The following is a 24,211-nucleotide window of genomic DNA, read 5'->3' on the forward strand; positions in this document are numbered from 1 at the left end:
GGGTGGCTCTTCTCCTCCCCAGACTACTTTCATGAAATGGACTCCATGCCATTTTCTTCTTCTCTCTTTTTTTAAAATTTTATTTAAAAAACCTTCGGTGCAATATTAAAAAGCAATACGGCCAGCTGGAGCGACAATGAACAGAAAGAAAAGGGGAGGACGGATAGGGAAGATCCAGGGACCCCTTTCCCAGCTGCTACCAGGGGCTGGAGGCCAGGGCCAGACTGGGGAGGGGCCTGGGTGGTGGGGGAGAGAGGAAAGGCCACCCACCAAAATGAACAGGCAGAATAAAACACTGATATAGGAAATATCTGGCTGAACTGAAGAGGATCTAGGGAAGATGGGAAGCCCCCATTTTCTTCCCCCAAAATGTCCTAGACTGGGTTGGCCGGGGCAGGGAGGGGTTGGCCTCCTGGGGTGAAAGGAATAAGCCCTGTTCCACCCCATACTCCTTTGTCAGGGAGTACAGGATGTGCCCGGGGGGCCAGAGGCGTGTATATTGGGGGAAAGGTGAGTAGGAATGCCCCCTCATTAGAATCTGTTACGAGGCCTGAGGGCGTTCCTGGTCCAGCTCCCAGACTCTTGGGGGTCTTGGGTGAGATGGAGACTGGAGTGGGTCGGGGCAGGGGTGTGAGGCTGGGCGCTCAGCCTAGAAAGCCGTCGGGATCGTCCTCCTCAAAGTGGCCTTGCTGCAGCACCTTGATGTGGTGCTCGTAGATTTTCAGGGCTGGGCCGAGGCGGATGGACAGGCCTGTCAGCACGTCTGTGCGTTGCATGAGCAGCAAAGACTTGCCATCGATTTCCTGGGTGGGACAGAGGAGAAAGGTAGAGAGAGAGCAGGGTCAGAATACACCCCCACTGAGACCCTGAAACCCTGGGGCTAAGTTGAGGGGGCGAAACCCACCTGTTCTTGGAAAGCTGTGGCCTGCTCTGGGAAGCCAGCCTCGGTGAAGTACTCTACCACATCTGTCACCGTCCACTCCACAGGATCAGCCGGCTTCTCCTTGCGCCCGGAACTGCGTTGGAACAGAGGAAACCAGTTGAGTATTGACGCTCCCGTGGCTCTGTCACACATACCTGGGCAGCACCCCCACCCCCCACCCCGCGTCTCAAACATTGTAACTTACGGACAGCCAAAGGGGGTCCCATCAGCCCCAGGCAGGGCTGGTTTTCCTGGGGGCAAAGGCACGGGGGATGGGGAGTCTGGCCCAGTGGCAGCAGAGGCTGGGAAATAAAAAACAGATGCCTGTGGTTTTGTCTTGGGGCTCGGTTCGTTCCCACCAGCCACTCCCCACCCCCAGAGGGGTCCTTACCTGATCCCCCTTCCTTATTCATGGCGGCCATGGAGAACACTTGACGGGTGCCACTGCCTGGCGCTGGCCCGCGTCCTTCATCCTGGCCCTGGTGGGGTCCACAGGGCGTCCACTCCTTGACCCTCTCCTTGGCACTCTGAGGGCCGCGCTCGCCATTAAGCTGGTGGTGTTGGGGACCTGCAGGACGGTCTCCCTCGGGCACCTCGGAGCCCTCAGACACTTCATCTTCATCATCTTCATCTTCGTCATCTTCATCCTCCTCTTCCTTCTCAAGCACTCGCTCTTCTCCACCCCTCTGGTGCAAGAGAAGGAGGCCCGTAAGGGCAGTAGCTGTTCTAGCCCTGGGCCCGACCCGGGGATCCAGGACCAAGCGGACTGCCTCACCACCACCTTTAATACCAACACGGACTAACTTTTACACATCCACTCCGTGCCAGGCTCTGTGTTAATAAAGCTCTCAGTAGCCAAATCTCACTAAACTCGCTCAACAACCCCAAGAGGTCGCTACTGTTATTAAGTCGCGTTTTACAGCGGAGGAAACTGAGGCTGGCGAAGATCAAGTCACTTGCCAAGGTCACCACCCGCCGAGCCCGCAGGGAAGAAGCGCAAAGCCCCGGCCGCCCGCGGCCCGCTTCCTCCTGGGACTCTCGCCCCGCCACCAACTTCGCCAGCACCTGCCCATCGCACGGCGCCCCCCTCCGTGGCGCGCTCACCTTGCTCCGCGACGCGCGGGCGCTGGCGGCCGGGGGCACCCGCCCGGGCCTGTCCCCGCGGGGCAGCGCGAGCGCTCCGAGACGAGTGCGCTCCAGGCGGCCCCGAGCCGCCGCCTCCTCTTCTAGCAAACCCTGCACGCGGCCGCGGGTCAGGCGGCCGCCGGCGCCGCCGCTACCCCCGAGGTAGCGCACGACTTCCCGCAGGCTCACGGGCCGAGCCGGGCCGCCGGCCCGCGCCGCGCCCCCCTCCGGCGGCTGCTGTGGCTGCGGCGGCGGCGGCGGCGGCTGCTGCTGTGGCTGTGGCGCCGGCGGCAGCGGCGGCTCCCGGGCGGCGACGGCGGGCGGGGGGGCGCGGCGCGGGCCGGCCGGGGGCGCCACTGCCGGAGGAGCGGCAGGCGCGGGCGGCGGCGCGGCCAGGGGCGCGGCCCGCTGCGCGCGGGGGCCCGGTTGCGCGGGGCCGGGCGAGGGGGGCGCTGTGGCGGCAGCAGCGGCGGCCGCGCGGGGCGCCCGGGCCGGGGCGGCGGCGGCGGCGACGGGCGCGGGCGGTGGCGGCGGGGCGGGCGTGGGCGGCGGCGCGGCGGCGGCAGCGGGGCCCCCGCGGGGGGCGCGCGGCGGGGCCGGCGGGGTGGCTCCGCGCCGGGGCGGCTGGACGCGCGCCGCGTTGCGGTACGAGATGCTCCCCTTGTAGCTGACCCGGAGCACGGCGCGTTGCTGGATCAGTTTCTCTAGCTCGGCGCGCGTGCGCTCCGGCTCCGGGCCGTGCCGCCGCCGCACCATCCGGCAGATGCGCTCCAGGTCCGGCCGCGCCTTGCGCGAGCGCAGCGAGTCGATGGTGTCCAGGATCCACTCTTGGTAGTGCGGGGAAGCGGCGGACGACGAGGCAGCGGCCGCCGTGGTGGCGGCCGCCGCCGTCTCCGGCGGGGGTAGGGCCGGGGGCCCCGCCATGCCTCCCGCCCGGCCCGGCTGCACCGTGCGCGCTGCCTCCCTCCCAGCGCGGCGCCCCCCTCCCCGGCACCCCTCCCTCCGCCGCTGCCCGCCTCCTCCGCCTCCCCCCCCGGGGGGCGCAGCGCCTCAGCGGAGCGGCGGCGGCGCTGCTGTTTCTTTGCAAAAAAAAAAAAAAAAAAGAACGAGAGAGAGAGAGGGAGCGAGAGAGAGAGAGAAAAAACAGTGAGAGAGAAAGAAAAGAGAGAAAAAATATGCACACACTCACTCACTCGCACGCACGCACACACAGACCCGCTTCTGCTGGGCGCGCGCGGGGCCGGGGATGCGAGGAGGGAGGAGGGGAGCGCGGCGCGGCCGGCCCCTCCCCGCCGCCGCCGCCGCCGCCGCACGCGCGCCCTGCGCCCGGGACACTCCGGCCCCCCTTCCTTCCCTCCCTCCCTCCTCCCCGCCGCCCGCCTTCCTCCCTCCCACCCCCACGCGCCCGCTTTTAAGGTGGAGCCCGGGCCCCCCGCCCGCCCCCTTTACCCTGCGCTCTCGCTCACTCCGGCTCGCCCCGGCCCCCCCTTACAACTCCCGCGCGCTTTTTAAGGAGGCGCCGCGGAGTTGGCGCCGGGGCGGGGGCGGGGGAAAGCGGCGGGCGGGGGAGGGGGAGGGGAGCGCCGGGGGGAGGGGAGAGGGGGCGGGCGGGGCGGGCGGGCGGTGCTCGGCCGCCCTCCAGCCATTGGGCGCGGGACCCAGACGTCCCCGGCGCCCAGCCCCCCTCTCCACGCCTCCCCGGCGCGCTCCGCTCTCGGGACCGCACTTACCGGGAACTCGCCGCCCGCGGGCCGGGCCACTGCACTAACCCGGCGCCGCAGGGACCTTCGGACCACCGCCGCCTCCGCGCCCCTTGGGCGTGCTTGGCCCTGCGCGGGGAGGGGGGCGCGCACGGTCTCCACCACCCCATACCCCCCCTGCCAGGGCCGCCCCCGCCGCCGCTCGGCTTCCCGGCGCGCCGGCCCCAGCGTCTCCCTAGAGCTCCCGCCCTTTCGGCCTCTCGTTGGACGCAGAGGGGGTGCGCCTCAGAATGTGGGGACCCCTAATCTTGGGTCAGAGGGCAGTTTGGCGCCCCCTTCTCCAGCAGGGCGGAGGGGAGTGGCGGAATTCCAGCTAAACCCAGCTTTACAAGGACTCCAGGCCAGGTGCTGATCAGCTTGGACGCTGGGGTCCGAAATTCTCTTTCCAACCCCCTGGGGGTGCGTGGGTGGGTGACCGAAGTCAGGAACACTAGCGACACTTTTTTTTAAACAAAACTTTATTGATAATAGTTTTCAAATATGTTTACAACAGCACACTGTTCAAGAGGAAGTTGCGTCCTTCGCAGCACACAGGTTGAATCACCCCCGCGCCCACCCGGGGTCCCACCCCAGGCCTGAGAGCTCCTCCTAGGATGGGGAGAAATGATGAGTGGAACAAATGTGGGGATGAATGGGGTGACTCCCGACTTTTCTATTCAGAGAGAAAAAACCACAAATGGGTGGTGGCAGTGGTGGGGGGGGGGGAGAACCGGTGATTGACAGCTGACAGCTAAGCAGAGGAGGAGCGCCCAAGATGGGGGGTGGAGGGCGGAGGCTGCTGGGTGAATAAAATAAGCAGTCCCTCGCAGGAACCCTGGCCTTGAACCCGGGGGAGGGGGCGCTCTACCTCCTTCTGCGGTGATTGCCTTCCCAAATGACAGGAAGCTGGACATTAAAATCTAGCTGAGAATAAAATCAAGGAGTTTGGGGAGAGTGTTACTGGGAGGGACGACCCTCGGCTCGGGGCTTCCCCTCTTGTCTTTTCAGGGGACGACTCCTCTTTGGCAGGGAGAGGGGCAGCTGCTTTGTCTGGGTCCCGAAGCCCAAGAGTGAAGACAGGTCTGTTGGGAGCAGAACAGAGTAGGGGCTTCCTAAAGGGGCTGAGACCCTTCCAGGCTTGGCAGGGGATCCTGGGGAAGGGATGGGGGGAGGAGGCAGGAGAGATTAGCAGCTTGGGGGAGAGGTTCGAACCCCAGCTCCTTCCTTTACAGTCAGTCTGCTTCCCAGTTTTTGTTAAAAAAAAAAAAAAAAGATTTGAAGAGGAGGGGCATGGGAAAGGGTGGGAGAGGAAGGACGGAGGGCGGCATTGGTGGAACTTAAATAAGATTGTAAATTGTATTTTTAAAAAAAATTATACCAAGTGGCCCACTGAACATGTCACTAAAATCTCTCCTTCCCTGGCAGGATTATTCTGAAGGCAAGGTTGGCTTTTCATTCATTCGCCATTACAGAGTGGTGCCTGTCGGGTTTTTTTGGGGGGGAGGGGGAGGGGTGGCTGTAGTTAAGTTTGGGCCCCTCTTGCCACACCCTGTCCCTGAAACCAGGGAGACCTGGTCTGACCTGAAGAAGGGAAGAACTGAGAAACTCATTTAAAACAGGCAGAAGTGGGCTGGGGTGGGGGGCTGTGGAAGGAAGGCAAAAGCAGTGGGTGGGGAGGCAGGAGGGCAAAGGGGGTGAGGGGGAGCAGCTGGTGTTTTGACCCAAATACCTGGACTTCCTGCTCCCCCTACCGTGGAGGGTGGGGCTGGGCGGGTTAAATTAGATGCAAGGAACTCTGGGGCCCTCTGGCTGTTCAATCCAACCCTCCCACCCCCCCACCAAAAAAAAAAAAGGAAAGAAAGAAAACCCATGGGGGCACAGGCACACCCCTAGAACTCAGAAAACTCCTTGCCACACTTCTCATTGATAGAGACTCGGATCTCTTCCTCCTCATAGTCGTCAAAGTTACTTGTGTCCCCAGGGCCTTTAAACTTTGGTATGAAGGGAGCTTCCACCTGGAGAGGGGTCAAGAACCACTCAGACCTCAGCAGTCAACATAATCATCATTACAACAATAAATGTGAATGGGTTAACACTCATAACATAACTTACTTTGACCCAGGCCTGAGCTTAGCATTAGTGTGGACTCATCTTAAAAATCTTATAGAGACTTCCCTAGTGGTCCCGTGGCTACAACTCTGTGCTCCCAAGGCAAGGGGTCCAGGTTTGATCCCTAGTCGAGGAACTAGAGCCCACATGCTGCAACTAACAGTTCACATGCTGCAACTAAAGGCCCAGTGCAGATGAATAAATTAAAAAAATAATTTTATAGCCAACACATTGATGGGCAAATTATTAATACTTTCCAGAGAGAGTAGTCTCCTGCCCAAGGTCACAGAGTGGCCAAATGACTCTGCAACTCTGTTTCTAGACCCCAACTGCTCTAAGTTGCCACATCTAGATTCACCCAGAGCCTGAAGGCTATTTTTAGATTCCCCTTCCCTGTTCATCTCTCCATTGGTAATACTCCTCCCTTCTCCCCAACCCCCCAGAGCACCTGAGGAAGGAAGGGGGTGCCCTACCTTCCTCTGGTAGATGGCAATCCAGTCAGTTGTGGCAAACCACTTGTGGTTCTTGATATCATTGACCCCATTCTTGAGGTTCCCAAAGCGCTTGGTGAGGTCCACTTGTAGGAGGTTGCGCAGCAGATCCTTCAAGTCAGAGCTGAAGTGGGATGGAAACCGCACCTGGAGAGTGGATAACACAGAAAGACTGAGAAACTCCTCTGGAGTTTGGGGAGCCCAGCACACTGCCTTCCTCACCCAACAGTCTTATTGGGTGGAAGACCCCAAACTGGATTGTGTGTTGGAATCCCATTTAAAACAGCTTGTTGGGCCCACTGGAGTTTCTGATTCAGGAGATCTGGGTAGGGCCTGAGAGCTTATATTTCTAGCCAGTGCCTGGGCTATGCTGATGCTGCTGGAAAGGGGACCACTTTGAGAACTGCTGCAGCAAGGTAAGAGCTATGATGTTCCCATTTGATTTTTTATTTTTCTGGCCTCACTGTGAGGCTTGTGGGATCTTAGTTCCCTGACCAGGGACTGAACCTGGATCCTTGGCAGTGAAAGCAGAGACTACCTACTGGACTGCTAGGGAATTCCCGAGGTTCCCATTTTACAGAAGAGGAAACTGAGGCTTGGCAGGGTTAAACAGCTTCCCTAAGGTCACACTGAGGAGCAGGACAGGTTGGTTCCATATGTGGGGTCTGATGGACTCCAAAATGTGCATCCTTAGCCACAGCTTCTTAAGGCAGCTCTGCTGGGGTTGGGGTACTTCAGAAATATTCATGTTTCAGAGAGAAATAATTGTTTTTCTATTTCTCTCTCTCTGCATAGCTAAGGCTCTTCCATTCTTTAAGGCTCAGTGTAACTCTTCCAGAAACTTCCCCCAAATGCTTTGAGGCTACAGCCTTGTATATAAGTAGTCAGTGGATTTACAGCTGCAAGAACTGACTTCAGCACCGCTCTGCTTCTTACATGCTGTGTGACCTTGGCCACCACCTTAACCTCTCTGGGCCTGTGCCTGCCTCTCTGGCACGGGGCAGATATCCCAAGGCTGCATGAGGGAGATAATCCCACTGCGGGTGCGTGGGAACTGTAAAATGCTACAAAGAAGGGAGTCAAGCTCAGCTTCTCCTCTCCCCCTCAGAAACTTCTTTGACTTTTTTTCTCCCCACTCTGGGCCATTTTCTTGGCAACCTCTATTCTGCCTTGTGGCAGACACCTCATCTTTCCCTTTTTTAACGACTCCACTTTGTAGTTGGTGACTCTCTTAAACCTCCCTGAGAGCCAAGTGGCTTGATTCCCCAGTTCTGAGATGGATGAGACTCAGAGAAGCACAGATATTGGCTTGAGGTTTCAAAGTTGATGGATGGCAGAGCTGGGACTTAGAACCAGGTCTGCCCACCGAGGCTGAGCTGGGAGCCACTTCCACCACTTTCTGAGCCAGGTGGAGGGATGGCTGGTCCTCCAGGGGAGGTGGGTGAACCGAAGGCAGACTTGGGGTTCCCAGCCTCTTTCGGGACAACGGTGCTGTGTAATCCTGAACCAGACATGTCCAATCTCTGGGCCTCAGCTTCCTTCTCCCTCACAGTGCTGTACGACTCAGGGGGTGCACGGGGCAGTAGGTACTTAATGCACTCTAGGGCTCTAACAGTTCAGCCACCCCTTACCCACATCCTCCAACCTAGAAAGTCTGCATTTGGGAAACGAGGTGGGGCTATATGTCCTGGGTGACTCCCTGTAGGGCTCTAGGGTAGTGCTTGGGAACTAAACACCCTTGCTTTTCTGATGTCAAACTTATGGAAACTCAGGCTAAGAGGGTCACACAGAGGTGAGATGAGCCTCATGTCAGGCAGGGCAGGAGTTTGAGTGAAGCCTGGGGTTTTGGAAACCCGTGGAGTTTCGGCACTGAAGGTCCAAAGATGAGTGAGGCTGTGTGAAGTGGTGGCCTCAGTGTGGTGGGTGTGTCTGGTATCACCACCTGGCCCGACTTCATCAACTTCTAGATTGTTCTTTTGGTTTTTCTTTGGTTGCCCCTTGAGGTATGCGGGACTTAGTTCCCCAACCCAGGGATCAAACCCAAGCCCCCTGCAGTGGAAGCAAGCGCGGAGTCCTAAACGCTGGGCCATCAAGGAATTCCCGAGATTGTTCTGACAGTGATGAGCAGGGCTCCACAGTGGGCAGGATGGTCTTAGGGCTGAGTCCCCTACATCCGGGCCTCACCTTCCCAGAGACAATCTTCTCGTAGATCTGGATGGGCTGGTCGGCAAAGAAGGGCGGGTAGCCTGCGGCCATTTCGTAGATGAGGACCCCCAGGGCCCACCAGTCCACAGCTTTGTTGTAGCCCTGGAGGGAGAAGGGTGAGGTGCAGGTGTGAGGAGGAGGGTTAGGAGGGGCGCGGGCGGAACAGGCCTCCGGGTGGTGGGAGGGCTTGGGAGGTGCCTACTTTACTCAGGATGATCTCGGGGGCCAAGTACTCGGGGGTCCCACACAAGGTCCAGGTGCGGCCTTTCACACGCTTGGCGAAACCAAAGTCTGTCACCTGCGGGCACAGGACGGGCGGTTGGCTGGGAGGGCGGGAGGGTTCAGGCCGGGGCCGTCTGGGGCTGCCCCCTCGCCCGGCCCAGTGGGCACCTGAATGTAGCCCTGCTGGTCGATGAGGAGGTTCTCTGGCTTCAGGTCCCGGTAGATGAGATCAAGCGAGTGCAGGTACTCAAAGGTCAGGACAATCTGGGCGGCGTAGAAGCGTGCGTGGGGCTCACTGATGGAGATAACAGAGGAGGGGATGGGTGAGTGGGAGTGGCCATACCCGCGGCACCTGCCCACCCTAGAGCAGTCCAGCAGGTGGGCCTGTGGAGCTGCCTCCAGCCTAGGTGATCATGATGCATCAGCAGATGGAGAAGGGGAATGACAACACACTCCAATATTCTTGCCTGGGAAATCCCATGGACAGAGGAGCCTGGCAGGGCTACAGTCCATGGGGTTGCAAAGAGTCAGACACGACCGAAGCGACTAAACAACAAGGAGGTGGATTTGTCAGTTTCTCTTGTGTGAGTACTCTAAGAAGCTAAATAATGAAAAGCCTTATTTTGTGATTAAAAAAAAAAAAGCACCCACAGAGCAACCTTCTTCATCTACAGCCCCAGACTGGAGACAGCCCATGTGTCCATCAGCAGAGGAATGGAATCACAGGTTGCAACAGATTCATACAATGGGATCGGACCCAACACCACCACCAGGACAAATGAGGAATATACCCAACAATGTGGCTGGGTCTCAAAATGATTATGTGAAGCAAGAGAAGAAAGGGACAAAAGAATATGAACGGTGTGAGTCCATTTATATCAAGTCCAGACCCAGACCAAACGCACTTATGGTGTTTGAAAGCCAGAAACGACGTTGGCCTTTGTTGGGCCGGTGATTTGCCTGGAAAGGAATTCGAGGGAATTTTCCAGGATGATGGCTACACACATATGTGCAGCTGTCAAAACTCATGGAACCGGGTTTTGAAAACCTGTGCATTTTATTGTACATAAAATGTATTGCTAAATAAATAAGTAAAATAAAACGAGAGCATAAATTTAAAGGACATAACATCACCCACTCACGGGGTGACACCTAAGTTACTGTGTTTGTTTTGTTTCATGGTAGTTGAGATACTGTAGATTCAGATTCCTCAGCTCAGGGGGAACGAGAACCCACCGGAACCCCGAGAGACCACTTCCAAGGATGATGCCCATGGACAGCCCCAAGGTGGTGGGGTGGGGCGTCGGGCTCACCTGAACCTCCCGATCCGTCGCAGGTGTGAGAACATCTCCCCACCGGGCACGTACTCCATGACCATGTATAAATTTGAGTTGTCCTGCGGGAAGCAGCAAGTGATCAGGGCTCTGCTCCCCAAGCTCCGGGCCCCATCTGCAGGCCTAGTGCCCTGGCCCGGCAGGTGTTCAGAAAGTGACAACCACCATCCTGGCTCCCAGGCGGAGCGCGTCCCACGTGCCAGGCGCTGTGCTCACCAGTTACCTGTCTCATTTCCTTCTGCCTGAGAGAAACTAGGGGCAGCTGTCATCCTGCTCACGGGGGCCCAAAGTGAGGGCCGGTTAGGGGTACATGAGGGAACTGGCCGGCATCGGGGCTGCAGTCAGAACTCCATGGTGGCTCATGTCTGTGACTGTCCTGAGCAAGGCTCTTGGGGCCACGGTTTTATCATCTGTCAACTGGGACCAGGATGGGCTACAGAATTTGTGGGGCCCCCCAAATAAAAGTGTGAGGCCCCTTGTTAAAAAACTTGATTACAAATTTCAAGAAGGTGGCAGCAGAGGCTTCAACTAAGTGCAGGGCCCTTGTGACTGCAGGGGTCACAGACCCTGAGTGGCCTTTCCCAGCTCTCGCAGTCAAGGCTTAGGATGATGCCCAAAACAGCTCACACAGGGCGCTCATGCTGTGCTTTGAATTGTTATGGCAGCCCCAAGTGGGGACTGCCACGATACCCATTATACAGATGAAGAAACCAAGGCTCAGGGGAGTAAAGTCCCTGGCCAGGGTCACACAGCCAGGAAGAACAGGGCTGGCACTGGAACCCAGGCTGAGTGGCATGGCTTGTGGCCATGTGTCAGGTTCTTGCTATAAACGGAGTGATGATTTTGAGGGACGTTATCCAGACTGAGGGACTAGCCCCAGGTTATCAAGCTAGAGGCTGGCAGGCCCAGTTGAACTTGGGGCTATCAGAGCCCCAGGCTGATTTTCACGCCCCCGCCCCATCAGTGGACAGCCACTGGTGGTGATCAGCCTGGCTCCGGCTCTGGGAACCCAGAGGCTGCACTGCCTGGCAGCGGCCCCGGTCTGCCGCCACTGGAACCCCACCTTGAAGGAGAACTCGAGTTTGACAAGGAACGGAAAGTTGACCGCCTGCAGGATGCGCTTCTCATTCAGGGTGTGCTCAATCTGTTTCAGCTTCACCACCTGCAGGAGTGGGAGGGGAGAGTGGAGAAGACGGGGTGTGAGCGAGTCCTTTCCCTCCTGACCACCCAAAAAAAAGGAGAGGTGCCAGGGCCGGGCCAGGTCCTTCATCTAGAATTGTATGAGTGGGGACTTCCCTGGTGCTCAAGTGGTGAAGAATCCGCCTGCCAATGCAGGGGACACGGGTTTGATCCCTGGTCTGGGACAATGCCACATGCCATGGGGCAGCTAAACCCATGCATCACAACAAGTGAGCCTGTGAGTCCCAACTACTGAAGCTCACATGCCCTAGAGCCCATGCTCCGCAACAAGAGAAGCCATGGCAATGAGAAGCCCGTACACCACATAGCAACTAGAGAGAACTCCCACTCGCCGCAACTGGAGAAAGCCTGTGTGCACTGCACAACAAAGACCCAGTGCAGTCATAAATAAATAAATAAGCTTTGACCTAAAACACACACACACACACACACACACACACACACACACACACACACACACACACACGCTGTTTTAGTGCCTGGGGACTGTCAAGCCCTGGGCCAGGTGCCTGTCCCCACATGGCATGCAGTCATGCAATTCAGGGCAAGAACACATGAGTCACCAGGCCACAGGGGTCAGAGCCGTGGTGGGGGAAGCTGGGGGCCTGTGGATGCCCAGATAAGGCACCCGGTGAAGTCTGAGGAGTCAGAGAAGACTTCTTGGAGGAAGGGGCAGCTGAGCTGAAACAGAACATACAAGCAGAAGGGGCACCCAAGGGGTGGGGGGTTTAGAAATACCTTCCTTGCAACTAGAGCGCACCCCTCCCCACAATCCACCTGAACCCAGGGCTAATTCCTCCTCCGCCCTCAGCCATCCCCAGCAGCCGCCTCACACACTGACAGGAATCCTGAGGAGGATGCACTGGGAACATGCATGTCTGGAAGTCCAGATGCAGAGAAGGGAAGTGTGGTGCCCAAGGTCACATGCAGCTAGTCAACCTCAGACCAGCTTGTCACACGCACGCAATCTGGCCCCTCGGTCAGCTCTGAGCCCCACTGCAATGGGGCTTCTTCTGCTTTGTTCACGACATCCTCTGGGTCTATACCTGCACTGTCCAGGACAGTCCACGCTAGCCACGTATGACTGCTGAGTACTTGAAACCTGGCTGGTTGACTGACAGATGGAGTTTAAAATGCAAAGTATCTTGGGGCTTCCCTGGTGGCTCAGTGGTAAAGAATATGCCTGCCAATGTCGGAGATGTAGGTTTGATCCCTGATCCGGGAAGATCTCACCTGCCTCAGAGCAACTAAGCTCACGTGCCACAACTACTGAGCCTGTGCTCCACAACGAGAGAAGCCCCTGCAATGAGAAGCCTGTGCACCACAACTGGAGTAGCCCCCGCTTGCGACAACCAGAGAAAAGCTTGAGCAGCCACAGAGACTCAGCAGAGCCCAAAAAAGATGTTTTAAACAATAAAAGTCAAAGTATTTAAAATGAAAATTTAAAAACTGATACTCAGTGCAGTTACTGGGCAACTTTCAAGCCTGCTTGGAACAACTTGGGCTATGTGAACCTGCTTTTTCAACTTGTCTTTTTCTTTTCTTTCTAGTGAAAATGAACCTCCAAACGAAGATGTGTTCTAAGTGTAAAGTACACTCTGGATTTCTAAGACTTAGTATGGAAAAAAAGAATGTAAAGTGTCTCATTAATGATATTTATACACTGGATACATATGTTGAAATGATAATATTGGAGATATACTGACTTAATTACAACACATTGTTAAAATGAATTCCATTTGTATTTTTTTAAAGCTCTTAAAATGAGGGTTCTAGGGAATTCCCTAGTGGTCCAGTGGTTAAGACTCCATGCTCTTACGGCTGAGGGTCTGGGTTCGATCCCTGGTCAGGGAACTAAAATCCCACAAGCCACTTGGGCAAATAAATAAAAATAAAACGAGGAGTCTAGAAAATGTACAACCATTTGTGATATATTTCCTGGACAGTGCTGCTGTAGAGCATTTTGTCTGGCAAAAATATTTACAGAAAGGAGGTCTGTGTAGACATCACTCCCCTCATGCTGGAAAATGCTTGGCTTTCTCGAGACAGGCTAGGTGTCTGATGCCGCATCCATGCTGGGATTGACACTGGTGGCTCCCGGGGAGGGGAAGCTTTCTGAAGGCAGCATGGTACCCTTCCTGCCCCCAGGTCTGGCACGTTATGGAGGTGCTCCAGGCGATGACCACTGCCCAGGCAGAGCCCTGGTAGCCGGGACCCGGGCCGTGTCGCAGGGCCAGACTCACCTTCTGTTTGTCGAGGATCTTCATGGCGTAGTGGTTCCCGGTCTCCATGTGCTTCACCAGCATCACCCGCCCGAAGGAGCCCGTACCCAGGGTCTTGATTCGTTCAAACTGATCCAAGTGGGCTGTGTTCTGCAGGCAGAGGGCTCTGGAGGGTCAGGGACCACCCCAACCCCTGCAGCTTGCGCGGCCCAAGTTTGGAGTGTCCCCTCTGCCACCAGCAGAGGGGGCCATGGGCACCGGGTGGAGCAAAGCCGGTAAGGACGGGGGCGGAAAAACAAGATGGCAGAGGGCGCATTCCTTAAGGCTGGTGGCAGGGTCCGGATCCAGCCCTGGCCAGGGGCCCAGGAGCTGCTGGCAGCTGCCTGGGGGGGCAGGGGCCACCCGTTGGAAGGGGGTGGTGGGGTGGAGGAGCCTGGCAATGTGTGATCCGGTGCCCCCATGAGCATCGATGGGGTTAATGAGGGCAGGTGAGGTGCCTCTACAGGGCCCCAAAATCCTAGCCATGTCACCTGGATGTGGTTGGGGGTGAGGGGGCCGTCAGTCACACCTCCCGGGACTCTGTACCCAGGGGGCTTACCTGAGCAGGATTTTCCCATTTTTTAAGAAAATCTTCTTTGGCTTTGGCTAAGAACTCTTTCACTGAAACAAAGAGAGGAAGACAGTGAGGTGAAGACCCCATGTTGCTGGCATGGGCCCAGGCTATTCCTGGGGAGATGCTGATTTGTGCTAAGTGGGGTGCAGTCGCCTTAACCTAGAGCCTGACCTTCTCCCTGTGCCTTTGGGTGTCCTGGCTGAGTCTGAGGGTAATCCTGGGTGGGTGGCGGGGCCTGATCTGGGCTGGGGTATGGGGCCTCTTTACTACAGACAGCTGGGGTCCAGTCTCAACTCTGTCTACAATGGGGGACAGGGCGACTTGGGGGGTTACTCTTGGTGGGGGGACAGAGAACAGTGCCCGGGCCAGCCCACCCCCACTCGCCCCAGTTTTGACCGACATTCCAGGGCCAGGGACGACGCCAGCCGAGGTATTTATAGCCTCTGGATTTGGCGGCTCCTCTGGTCCCTTCTCTGGGGAGGCCGGCCCGGGTGGAGGCCTCTGGGGCTCGGGTAGCAGGCGCCCTTGGGGGGTTCAGCTGTTGCCTTGGCCCCCAGCTGGCTCCATTCCCGCCTTTGCCAATGGAGGGCCCCTGGCTCCTGAGCCGCTTCAGAGAAAGCCTCGCCTGATGCCTGCCCGCTACAGGCCCCTCAGCAGCCCCAGGTGAACGCTACCATCCAGCTAGCATTGAAGATTTCCCTGTGGACCCTGGGCTTGCTACTTTGTGTCCACTCTCTCCTTTGGTTCACTTGCCCCCCACATTCCTTTTATGGGTTCTTCCCATTCACCACCCCCCTGAACTGAAGCCTGAAAACAGGCATTCCCACCAGTGTGGAGCAGCACCCCGGCAAAGTAGGTAGGGGCCAGGACTCTGGGATAAGATCAAGTTCAGCTCCTGACCTGGTCCCTAAGGAGCTGTGTGACTGACCTCTGGGCCTCAGTTTTCCTTATCCGTAAACTGGGGATAATAATCGTAATGCCCCAGTAGGGTAGTTGTAGGGACTAAAGGAGTTAATCTTGGCAAAGGGGGTTTGGATGGTGGCTGGCACAGGGTGTAAGTGCTATGTAAATGTCAGCTATTAATCTTGCTGTGAAGTATTTTTTAAGTTTTTGGGGCCTCATGGCGTGGCAGGCAGAACTTCCCTGATGAAGGATGGGACTCGCGCCCCCTACCTGCAGTGGAAGCGTGGAGTCTTCAGGGAGGTTCAAGTGTATTTTAAAATAGAGGTATAAAATACAGGTAGAGCACTGAATGCTCAGATCTTGAATGCATGGCCTGATGGACTCTAGCAGTATGGACCTGTCCTTGCAACGGCCCACCTGGGGCCAGCCGTGCTGCTGTTCGGGACCCTCTCTGTGTGTCAGCTCTGTGACACACTCAATGCTTTCCACGCTTAACTCCTACACTGATGGCTCAGAGCTGCTATTACTCTTATTGGACAGATGAGAAGACTGGCCTCTGACCACTTTCCAGACAGTCCCTCACACCCACGAGATTAAGTGCTTTGTTTCTGACGGGTCCCAGGGCACCAGGGTGGCCCACGGACAGAGCTATCCTCAACCCTGATGTCCCTGGGACGGTTGCCACCCTGAGAGGGTCCTGCACACTTGTACTTTGGCTTTGCCTGTTATTTGCCTATCTCACCCGTAGGCAGTGCCAGGAATGCCCACAGCCTTGTGGGTAGCCACACCCCTCCCCCCATCAATCCTAAGACTCTCCCTCAGTGTTCCAAGAGAAGAGCCTTCTGTGGGGGGCCACAAGAGTGGCAGATGGAGGACAGATAGTTGGCTAGGAAAGCCCTATGAAGAATGACTGGGCAGAGAGGGGGCAGTCAGGAATGGCCGAGGGTCCTCGCTTGGTATGCCTGGCTGAGCCACCAACTTGTCTGAGAACTCTCCGAGCCTGGGGGCTGCACGGCTTGCAAGGGTTTCACTAGCGGAATCTTTCTTGACATACGACACCTTCCTTGGAAACCTCCAAACGTACACGCTGAATGCTGGATGAAGGTGGGCAGGGGGGCAAGGGGGTGAAGTACCCTCTTGGGACTCTACCGTCATCCACCCAAGAAGGCAGAGAGGAGTGCATTTGAGAGGACTCCAGGAGAAAAGCAGGTCCTGCTTCTTCTTTTCCTCTCAGTTGTCCCTGAGAAATGCCACATCCTGTTTTTTCCCAACGTGGTGGGTCAGCGTCTCTGTCTGTTGGTACCCCACTAAGAGGCTCCACAAGGACACCTTGATCCTGACACAGCCTTGCTCCGACCTTTCCAAAGTGCGGGAGGGACCAGGCTATGTGCGCTCTCGTCAGCTTGCCAGATTTGGGGGTGAGGGACAGGGTGTGGCAGTGGCAGGAAGAGAGGGCAGATAAAGAGGAATAATGATGGGGGGAAAACCCAGCCAGGAGTCCCCATACTCACCTCTGCTTCCTGCCTCTTCCAGCAGAGGGTACAAGGGCGGGGAGTGGAGTGGGATGGGGTGATCAGGGGCCCGTCTGCCCGTGGCCAGGGAGGCTCAAGGTGCTGGTTGCGGCTTAGGTGCCCAGAGGGTATGGCGCAGGTAGCCCAGGAGGCGGACAATCAGATGGCCCCAGAGAAGCAGCTGCAGCCACAGCTGGAAGGTGGTCTCTGAGTCCCCATCCCAGCCTCTGCCTGACCCCGGATCCATCCCAGGCCGCCCTGACTCTCCCAGGAACAGGGAAACCAGGAATACAGCAGAGTCTCTGAGCTGAGTTCCTTGGGAGGGCCTGGGGGTGGGGGTGGACAGGGGAGGAGGAGCTGGTTGCTAGGGAAGCGTTTAAAGGTACCTGCTCCCAGCTGGCCAAGGTTGGTAAAGGCCCTCCTTGGCAGCAGGTGGTGGGAAGAGTCTCCTGAGGGTGTCCCTCCTGGCTAGCCTGCCTGCCCTGGGGGCGGGGTGCTAAAGCTAACTTCCTGTTCCAAGGACTTCACTGCTCCCTGCTGCCAGGCCCTGCCTTTCTCAGTGGGTGCTAGACTGCCCAGAGGATGGCATCCAATGTGCCCAGGGCAGTGCCCACTGGGGAGCGGAAGGAGTTAAGGCTCAGGCCCAGGCAGCAGCCGGGGCCTCCCTGGGGGTCAAGGAGGCCCCAGAACTCCATTAATTAGCTGAAAGAGCAGCTGGAGAGAAAGGCGGAGGTGGGGGGGGGGGGCAGTTACAAACACCCTATCTCCTCCCGCAAGTGCTCTTTGAAGCTAGAGCCCTCAAATTTGGCTACTTTGAGAGAGAAATGGGTAACACTAACTCAGCCCTGCTCCTGTGCAGGGGCGGAGAGGGGCATGGCATCCCGGGATGTCCTTGGCCTCTGTCAAACCTTGCCCTGTGCTTGGCTCTGCTCTCAGCCCAGAAAGTCCAAACCGGAAACGAAACGCTAAACCCAGGGGTGGGGGAGGGGGAGGCAGCTTTGACTATCTTCCTCCTTCTTTCCAGATCCCCAAAAGAAGTGCAGGGTCAGTGGCAGCTACTTATTCCCGGGAGTGCCCGGCAACCTCGGCCCCTGCTGACAACAGGAAGTGCCAGAGAAGGGAAACCCAGCTAGCTGCTGTCTTTGGAGACTGTAGGCCTGGCCTGCTCCTGTTTCCCACAGGAGGGGTACCAGCTTCCACCCTGGTCTGGATTCCATTTGGGCTCACAGGGAAAACAGCCCTCAAAAAGCCAGGGCCCCAGCAGGAGGCAGGATCCCAGCCTCAGATCTCCTCCCCCCTCCAAAAAAAAATCTCAGGACCCTCTTTTCCTTGAAACCTGCTCGTCCTGGAGAGTCTGCGGCAGGAAAGCCAAGCCGTAGGCTAGGCCACCCCCTTGTCTGAGTTGGACCTCAACACTGGACTGGACCACTGCCTAGTACCACCTGGACTCCATCACTGAGCTGGACCAACCCCTACTCTGAGCTGAACCCTATCACTGAGCTGGTCTAACCCACGGCCTGGTCTGGGTCAGATCCCCACTCTGGGTGGATCATCCACCCCACCCCCCACCCCCTTGTCTGAACTAAACCACCCATCTCCACTCAGGGTTGTTTGGAAGGGTTTCCAGGGCCAGTCAGGGGTCCACAGCCTTTTCCTCTCCACTTGCTCCCTAAACTCTACTGTAATCCCTCCTTGATTTGAGGGTCAGAGAGTGCCTGGGAAGTTGCTATAGCAACAGGGCTCAGCCTCACCATCGTTAGGGTTGGAAGCCATCACTCAGTCTTCCTCTCAAAGCACCGGGACTACGGTGGCTGGGAAGGCTCATGAGACCTGCTGCACCAGCTTAGCTACTCATCACCAGAACCCTGCCTATAGAGGGAGCCAGGGAGTAGTGGGGTGGTGGCAGGAAGAGAAACCCAACCTGGGAGCCAGCGGGTGCAGGGGAGGGGCAGAGAGGACCCTCAAGCTTCTTTAAGCCCAGGTGGACGTAAAGGAAACGTGTCTTGGCAGGACCCTCTTGGGCACCTGTACAACTGCCAACACACAGACGGTGTTTGGCCCTCTCAGGCTTCTGTAGTATGTTACGAGGGCCACAAGTCTTCCCATCTATGGACCTCTTGGGGGCAATTCTCATTCTCAGCACGTGAATATTCTGGTCTCTGGGAGCTGGGGTAGGGGTTGGGGGAGGTCTGGAGGGCTTCCTTTTACCAGTCCTGTACCTTCTTCCATGGACTAGCTCTTAGGGGTACCTTTTTGGGCAGGGCAGCCAAGGCTGGAGCCCCAGTTGGCACCCGTCCCCAGGGCCTCTTGGGACTAGTGCCCTCTCTCAATTCCTCTAGCTTGTTCAGAGCCCTGAGCTTGATCTTGTTTTTCCTCTGCCCTCTTAGCATCTTACCCAGGCCACCACCAGTGGCTTTGGCATCTTTGGGTACAGATTTCCCCCTTCCTTGGTGGCGCAGACGATAAAGAATCTGCCTGCAATGCAGGAGACCCGGGTTTGATCCCTGGGTCGGGAAGATCCCCTGGAGAAGGGAATGGCTACCCACTCCGGTATTCTTGCCTGGAGAATCCCATGGACAGAGGAACCTGGCGGGCTACAGTCCATGGGGTGGCAGAGTCTGACATGAGTGACTAACACTTTCCCCCACCCCATTCCCGGGCTGGTTCTGAATCCCTGCTTTCTTGAGAGGAGGCCAAGGCTGTCCTGCCCCAGCATGGAGACAGCAGCACAGGGGGCTGCAGGATGCCAAATGGTGCCTACTAAGGTTTGGCACGTTCCTTACTCTAGTTGAGCTGATGTCTGGCAGATAAAAGTCAGGTGCCCCCTGAAGGCTGGCCTGGCTACTTATCCCCACTCCCACCCCATCCTAGTTGTGGGAGAGGGCAAATTTTGTCTAACTCCAACCTCTCAGAATCAGAGCTTTGAAGCAAAGAGGGGCTTCTTTCCTCATCCTCTTCTTCTCCAAGAGCCCCTGCAAATCGCTGGAAGGAAGTACAGCTTAGGGTGTTTCCCAAAGTGTGACCAGGTCCCACTGGCTGGGGACGAACTGATGTTAAGGATATTTTGCCTTTCTAGTTACATTGTATTTTAAGGTGTACCAGAGAGAATATAACTGGTATAGCAATCCCATGATTTCATTTATATTTCTCAGGACGGATCGAAACTTACATCTGAACAAAAGTGAGTCAAAATTTTTATTTCAGTTAACAAAATAGAAGTGAATATAGTGAAAAATCAGGGGGCAGCTTGGAAATGTTTGAGTTGGGAAATTCTGGGGTCCAGGAATTTGGCTGGTAGATGGAAATGGATGTGAATCCTGCTTCTGTGGCATCATCTATGTCAAACTCAGAGAGCTCATTTGTAAAATTCAGGTAACAGCCTGTTATGAAAAATCACTCGAGCAGATAGATCTATGGAGACCATTTAGCCTGGCACATCCTAGCTGCCCAGTAAATAGTGGCTCTATTTTATCCTGATAGTCCCTTCCTGGGTGTCCAGCCTGTACTCTGAATTACCGGTTCCTTCCAGAGCTTCTGATCTTTTTCTTGGGAATCCTTTTCCCTGTGTGGCTTTGCCACCCCACCTCTCTCCACTGCATGTGTTTGATACGCCTTGAAAGTTTTCCAGGACTATGTCATCTCCCCAACTTTCAACTGAGTCACTGAAATATACAACTGCCTGCCTCTACCTTCCACCTCCGGGCCGGCCTCACCTGCTGGGGGCCCGGCCCCTCCCCCTCTGTCTAGTCCCCTCCAAGCTCATGCCCAGACCATTTTTGGTCACTACCCACCTGCTCCTCTGTCATCAAGCGCTCAGCTACAGGCACTTGCCTCCCTGTCCCCCGCCCATCGGTGACATGTCAGGCTTCTCCATGGCTGCTCAGCAGCTATAAGTTCTGCTATTTGAATCTGGGTGGAAATAAAGTTCCCTGGCTTCCATGCTTGGGTCTTTCTGGGAGGGAGCATTCAGGGAACTCAGACACTGGGATCTGAGACAAATAACTGGGAAAGGCATATTTGGATGTGGCCATTCCTTTTCAACTCTATTTCTGGGTAACTGGAAGGGGATCCTAGTTGAGGCCCAACTTTAGGGCTGGAGTGATGACAATTTGAGAGCCAGATGACTTGAGGAAGGAACTCAAGACCATTTCTGAAGGCATTTCCAGATACAGAATCTCTTTCCCTGGCTGGCTGGAAAAGGCCAATATGATTTGGGGGCTGAGGGTGCAAACAGGGCCCCCTCTGGGTGAACCTTGGGGATGATCACAATCTGTCTCTTGGCAAAGCAAGTCATTAGATGTCACCCACTACTCTTCCCAACTGTCATCCCTTGAGTCCTCTTTCTCACCATCCCAGCTCTAGCTGAATGAGCCCTGGTAAACTCACTCTTAATCCCCCACTTTTCATCCCAAGCAGGTAAAGAAGCCTGAGGGACTGGGTGAATGATCAAGCCTCAGTTGTGACACAACCATTTATTGAGGGGCCCGCCAAAGAGCCTAGAGCTCACTGCACAGCAGGAGATGGGAAGGGGCTCTCTGCTGAAACCCCTCACCCCCAAAGCCAAGGAAGAGGACGCACGGAATTCCAGCACGATTGGCTCAAACCTGGCTTTGCAAGCACAGAAGCAGTTCTCTAGGTTCACAAACAGTGTGAGACCCCAGCCGGGGACAGACGCTTGCTTGGAGAAGGAAGCACAAGCAGAGAAGCAGTGACTGACAGGATGAGAGAGGGGCAGAGGGACCCAGAAAGATCCTGTCCCCCATGCCAAGTGACACAGAAGGGAAAAACAATGCTGGAGGTGGCTCTGGGAAATGCTCAAGGGTGGGTTTGAAGGGGGGCTGTGATAAGGTGAAGAGGGGAAGGGCAGGAGAAAGATGGCGGGGGCTGGAGGGGGGAGGGGTGTGGTCACCAAGTGGCCAAGGTGCCTGTCGGGTGGAGGCAGACCCCAGAGCACTCCCAGGCCGGCAGAAGCCTGGGTCGGGGTTCGGCAGTGGGTCTCATCTGTGGAAGAGGTGAGTGAGGAAGTGGGGGATTAGAATCTGCGGAGAGGGACCAGGAAAGTAGGGAGTTGGGTGGTGATAGGGCCCCATGTGGGGGCCCAGCGGTCATACGTGCCATGGGGTGGCAGTGACAGCTGAGGGGGGAGCACAGTCTTTGCAGTGGAGGGGAGGTCTTTGGCAACGGGGTTCCTACGAGGTTTTCTGCGGGCCCTGGGCCCCAACCTTGGACAGGCACGGGGAAGGGGCGCCTGGGGGTAAGCAGAGAGAAATAGGGGGGCGTGGGGGGAGGGGCCAAGCAGTGATGGACAGGGAGGAGGCTGGCAGCGCGAGGCCGGGATCGGGGTCACGGCCCGGGCACTCACCGCTTTCTTGCTCGCTGCCCTTCTTGGCGGCGGCGGCGTTGCCCATCGCGGCGGCGGCGGCGGCCGGGGCCGGTCCCGGAGCTGCGGCGCGGCGGGTGCTGGAGGCGGCCCGCGGCCCCAGAGCACGCTGGGCGGCGGCAGCGGCGGCCCCTCGGGTTGGCTGCGCTGGTTGAGGCGCCGCGACCCCCGCCCAGCCCCTGCTTCCCGCGTCTCTCCGCGCCCTCCCGCCCGGGAACCTCAGCCCAAGTCCGCTGCTGCTGTCCGTGACGCCCCCGCAGCTCGCAGCTCATTGGCCTAGGCCGCCCTGACTGACGGCGCTACGCTGCCATTCATTGGCCCTTCGCGACCCTCCCGCGCTGCCATAGGCTCTCGGCCTCATGACGCGCTCCTAGGACGCTTGGCCACTCGAGCGCTTGCGAGACCCTAACCGGGCGGGCCAACACGTCTGATTGGTGGAGGCTTCCGACAGGGCCCGGGGTCCGCCCAGCGAGGCTGCCAATTCGTGGAGGCGCGCTGTCCCGCAAGCCCCGGCAGAACGTTCAGTGTCAATCCCTGGGTGAGAGGGCGGGGCGGAGGCGCAGTCTGCTGCCCCGGCGCGCCGGCGGACGCTGGCTGGCGGCCGCGCAGCGCTCTGAGGCCCAGGAGGCGGTCCAGGCAGGCGTTCGCCCGGCCCCGTGCGCGCCGCAGTCCCCCGCCCCCGTTCAGTGCGGCAGCGGCTGCGGGCCAGCCAAGGTTGGCGCCTCGGCCCCCCCCCCCAACCCCAACCCCGGCGCAGCCGCTGTCCACCTGCCAAGCGGGGGAGGGGCGCGGCAGGCGCCGCGGGTCATAGGTCGCCGGGCCGCCGGCCGTCGTCATTCATAAGGCCTGGCGCAGGATAGCAGCACCAGGGTCGGGTCCAGGATGGGACCCTGCTAGAGGAGCTTCAGGAGGATGCTGGGCTCTGGGAGTGGGGCACTCAGTAGACACCTCTTTGCTGGGTGCCTACCCTGGCCTCATACCAGTAAGAGCTGGCACTTGTTAAATACATTACTTTGCACCACACTCCTTTCAAGTGGGTACTATTATCATCACTCCCATTTTACAGATGAGCAATCTGGGGCACAGCCAGATTGAGGATTCCCTCTGGGCAATGCAAAAGGAACCTCATCTCCTGGAACAGAGTAGCAAGATGCCCCTTCCTTCAGCGTGCGTGTGTGCATGATTAGTCGTGTCCAACTTTGTGACCCCATGGAATGTAGCCCACCAGGCTCCTCTGTTCATGGGATTATCCAGTTAAGAATACTGGAGTGGGTTGCCATTTCCTCTGCCAGGGGAATCTTCCCAACCCAGGGATTGAACCTGCGTCTTTTGTGTGTCCTCCAGAGGTAGGCAGATCCTTTACCACCTGGAAAGCCCCTCTTCCTTCAGGGTCCCCTTTAAATACAGACAGCGTGAGGACGGTCAGTTTCCCACCGCCACGTTTGTGACATTCGGGTCTGGCTCAGTCTATGCTGGGCTGGGGGTGGGGCGCTGCCTTGTACATTGTAGTGTTCAGCAGTATCCGCCCCCCCCATGCCAGTAGAGCCTCATTTTCCTCTGCTACCTGTGACAGCTAAAACCATCTCTGCCATCCTGAGTCGCTTCAGTCGTGTCCAACTCTGTGCAACCCCATCGACTGGAGCCCTTCAGGCTCCTCTGTCCATGGGATCCTCCAGGCAAGAATATTGGAGTGGGTTGCCATCTCCTTCTCCAGGGGATCTTCCAAAGGGAGAGATTGAACCCTCATCTCTTAAGTCTCCTGCATCGGCAGGCGGGTTCTTTTACCACTAGTGCCACCTGCCACCAAAACCATCTCTAGACATTGTTAAATTGCCCTGGTTGGGGGCAAAACTGCTGCCCAGTTGAAACCACTGAGGTAGAGGAAAGCCCAAACAGGAGGTGATGCCAGGGGCAGGGGACTGGATGAGCTAGCCACCCCCTCAGTGTGGGGAGGCTGACTGGTCTCAGGTCTACAAGCCAACTGGCTGCTCTGAGCCTGGACTGGTATGACCTGTACACTCCACCCAGCAGCCATCTAGACCCATGTTCCTAAGTTCACCATAGTTTCAGGGAGAGAAGTCTGGGTTTTCCTGTGAATTATGGGGAAATGGCTCACCACTTCACCTGGGGATATGGAGTTACAAAGTTTAAGTAAAATTTAATACAAGTATTGATATGTGGGTCCTCAGAGAGCAACGATAATTTCTTCTGGTGGGTCAAGGTCATGACAAGTCT

At 57.1% G+C, this 24,211-nt stretch overlaps 2 protein-coding genes across 2 annotated transcripts; both read right to left on the reverse strand.

Moving 5' to 3' along the window:
- Positions 1 to 51: 51 nt before the first annotated feature.
- SAMD1 (sterile alpha motif domain containing 1) lies at positions 52 to 3,317 on the reverse strand. The gene is made up of 5 exons (XM_027547987.1): positions 2,027 to 3,317; positions 1,314 to 1,608; positions 1,128 to 1,224; positions 905 to 1,016; positions 52 to 803 (listed from the first exon to the last, which is right to left on the reverse strand). Exons 1-5 carry the CDS (start codon positions 2,969 to 2,971, stop codon positions 645 to 647), a joined length of 1,608 nt encoding a protein of 535 aa, XP_027403788.1. The 5' UTR covers positions 2,972 to 3,317; the 3' UTR covers positions 52 to 644.
- A 930-nt stretch (positions 3,318 to 4,247) lies between these two features.
- Positions 4,248 to 22,213, reverse strand: PRKACA (protein kinase cAMP-activated catalytic subunit alpha). The gene is made up of 10 exons (XM_027547989.1): positions 21,959 to 22,213; positions 14,168 to 14,229; positions 13,591 to 13,719; positions 11,211 to 11,309; positions 10,127 to 10,209; positions 8,982 to 9,108; positions 8,794 to 8,889; positions 8,571 to 8,693; positions 6,369 to 6,533; positions 4,248 to 5,801 (listed from the first exon to the last, which is right to left on the reverse strand). Exons 1-10 carry the CDS (start codon positions 22,002 to 22,004, stop codon positions 5,676 to 5,678), a joined length of 1,056 nt encoding a protein of 351 aa, XP_027403790.1. The 5' UTR covers positions 22,005 to 22,213; the 3' UTR covers positions 4,248 to 5,675.
- Positions 22,214 to 24,211: the final 1,998 nt, after the last annotated feature.

The sequence above is a fragment of the Bos indicus x Bos taurus genome, chromosome 7 (assembly GCF_003369695.1).
Source record: "Bos indicus x Bos taurus breed Angus x Brahman F1 hybrid chromosome 7, Bos_hybrid_MaternalHap_v2.0, whole genome shotgun sequence".
Classification (NCBI taxonomy): Eukaryota; Metazoa; Chordata; class Mammalia; order Artiodactyla; family Bovidae; genus Bos; species Bos indicus x Bos taurus.

Excerpts from the sequence above, each read along its gene's own strand:
- SAMD1 (XM_027547987.1), bottom strand. The coding sequence starts at position 2,971 with ATGGCGGGGCCCCCGGCCCTACCCCCGCCGGAGACGGCGGCGGCCGCC. Across the intron at positions 1,609-2,026 it reads CCCGCGCGTCGCGGAGCAAG|AGGGGTGGAGAAGAGCGAGT; the intron begins GTGAGCGCGCCA and ends CTCTTGCACCAG. Across the intron at positions 804-904 it reads CCACAGCTTTCCAAGAACAG|GAAATCGATGGCAAGTCTTT; the intron begins GTGGGTTTCGCC and ends TGTCCCACCCAG.
- PRKACA (XM_027547989.1), bottom strand. The coding sequence starts at position 22,004 with ATGGGCAACGCCGCCGCCGCCAAGAAGGGCAGCGAGCAAGAAAGCG. Across the intron at positions 14,230-21,958 it reads GGGCAGCGAGCAAGAAAGCG|TGAAAGAGTTCTTAGCCAAA; the intron begins GTGAGTGCCCGG and ends TCTTTGTTTCAG. Across the intron at positions 13,720-14,167 it reads AATGGGAAAATCCTGCTCAG|AACACAGCCCACTTGGATCA; the intron begins GTAAGCCCCCTG and ends CTCTGCCTGCAG.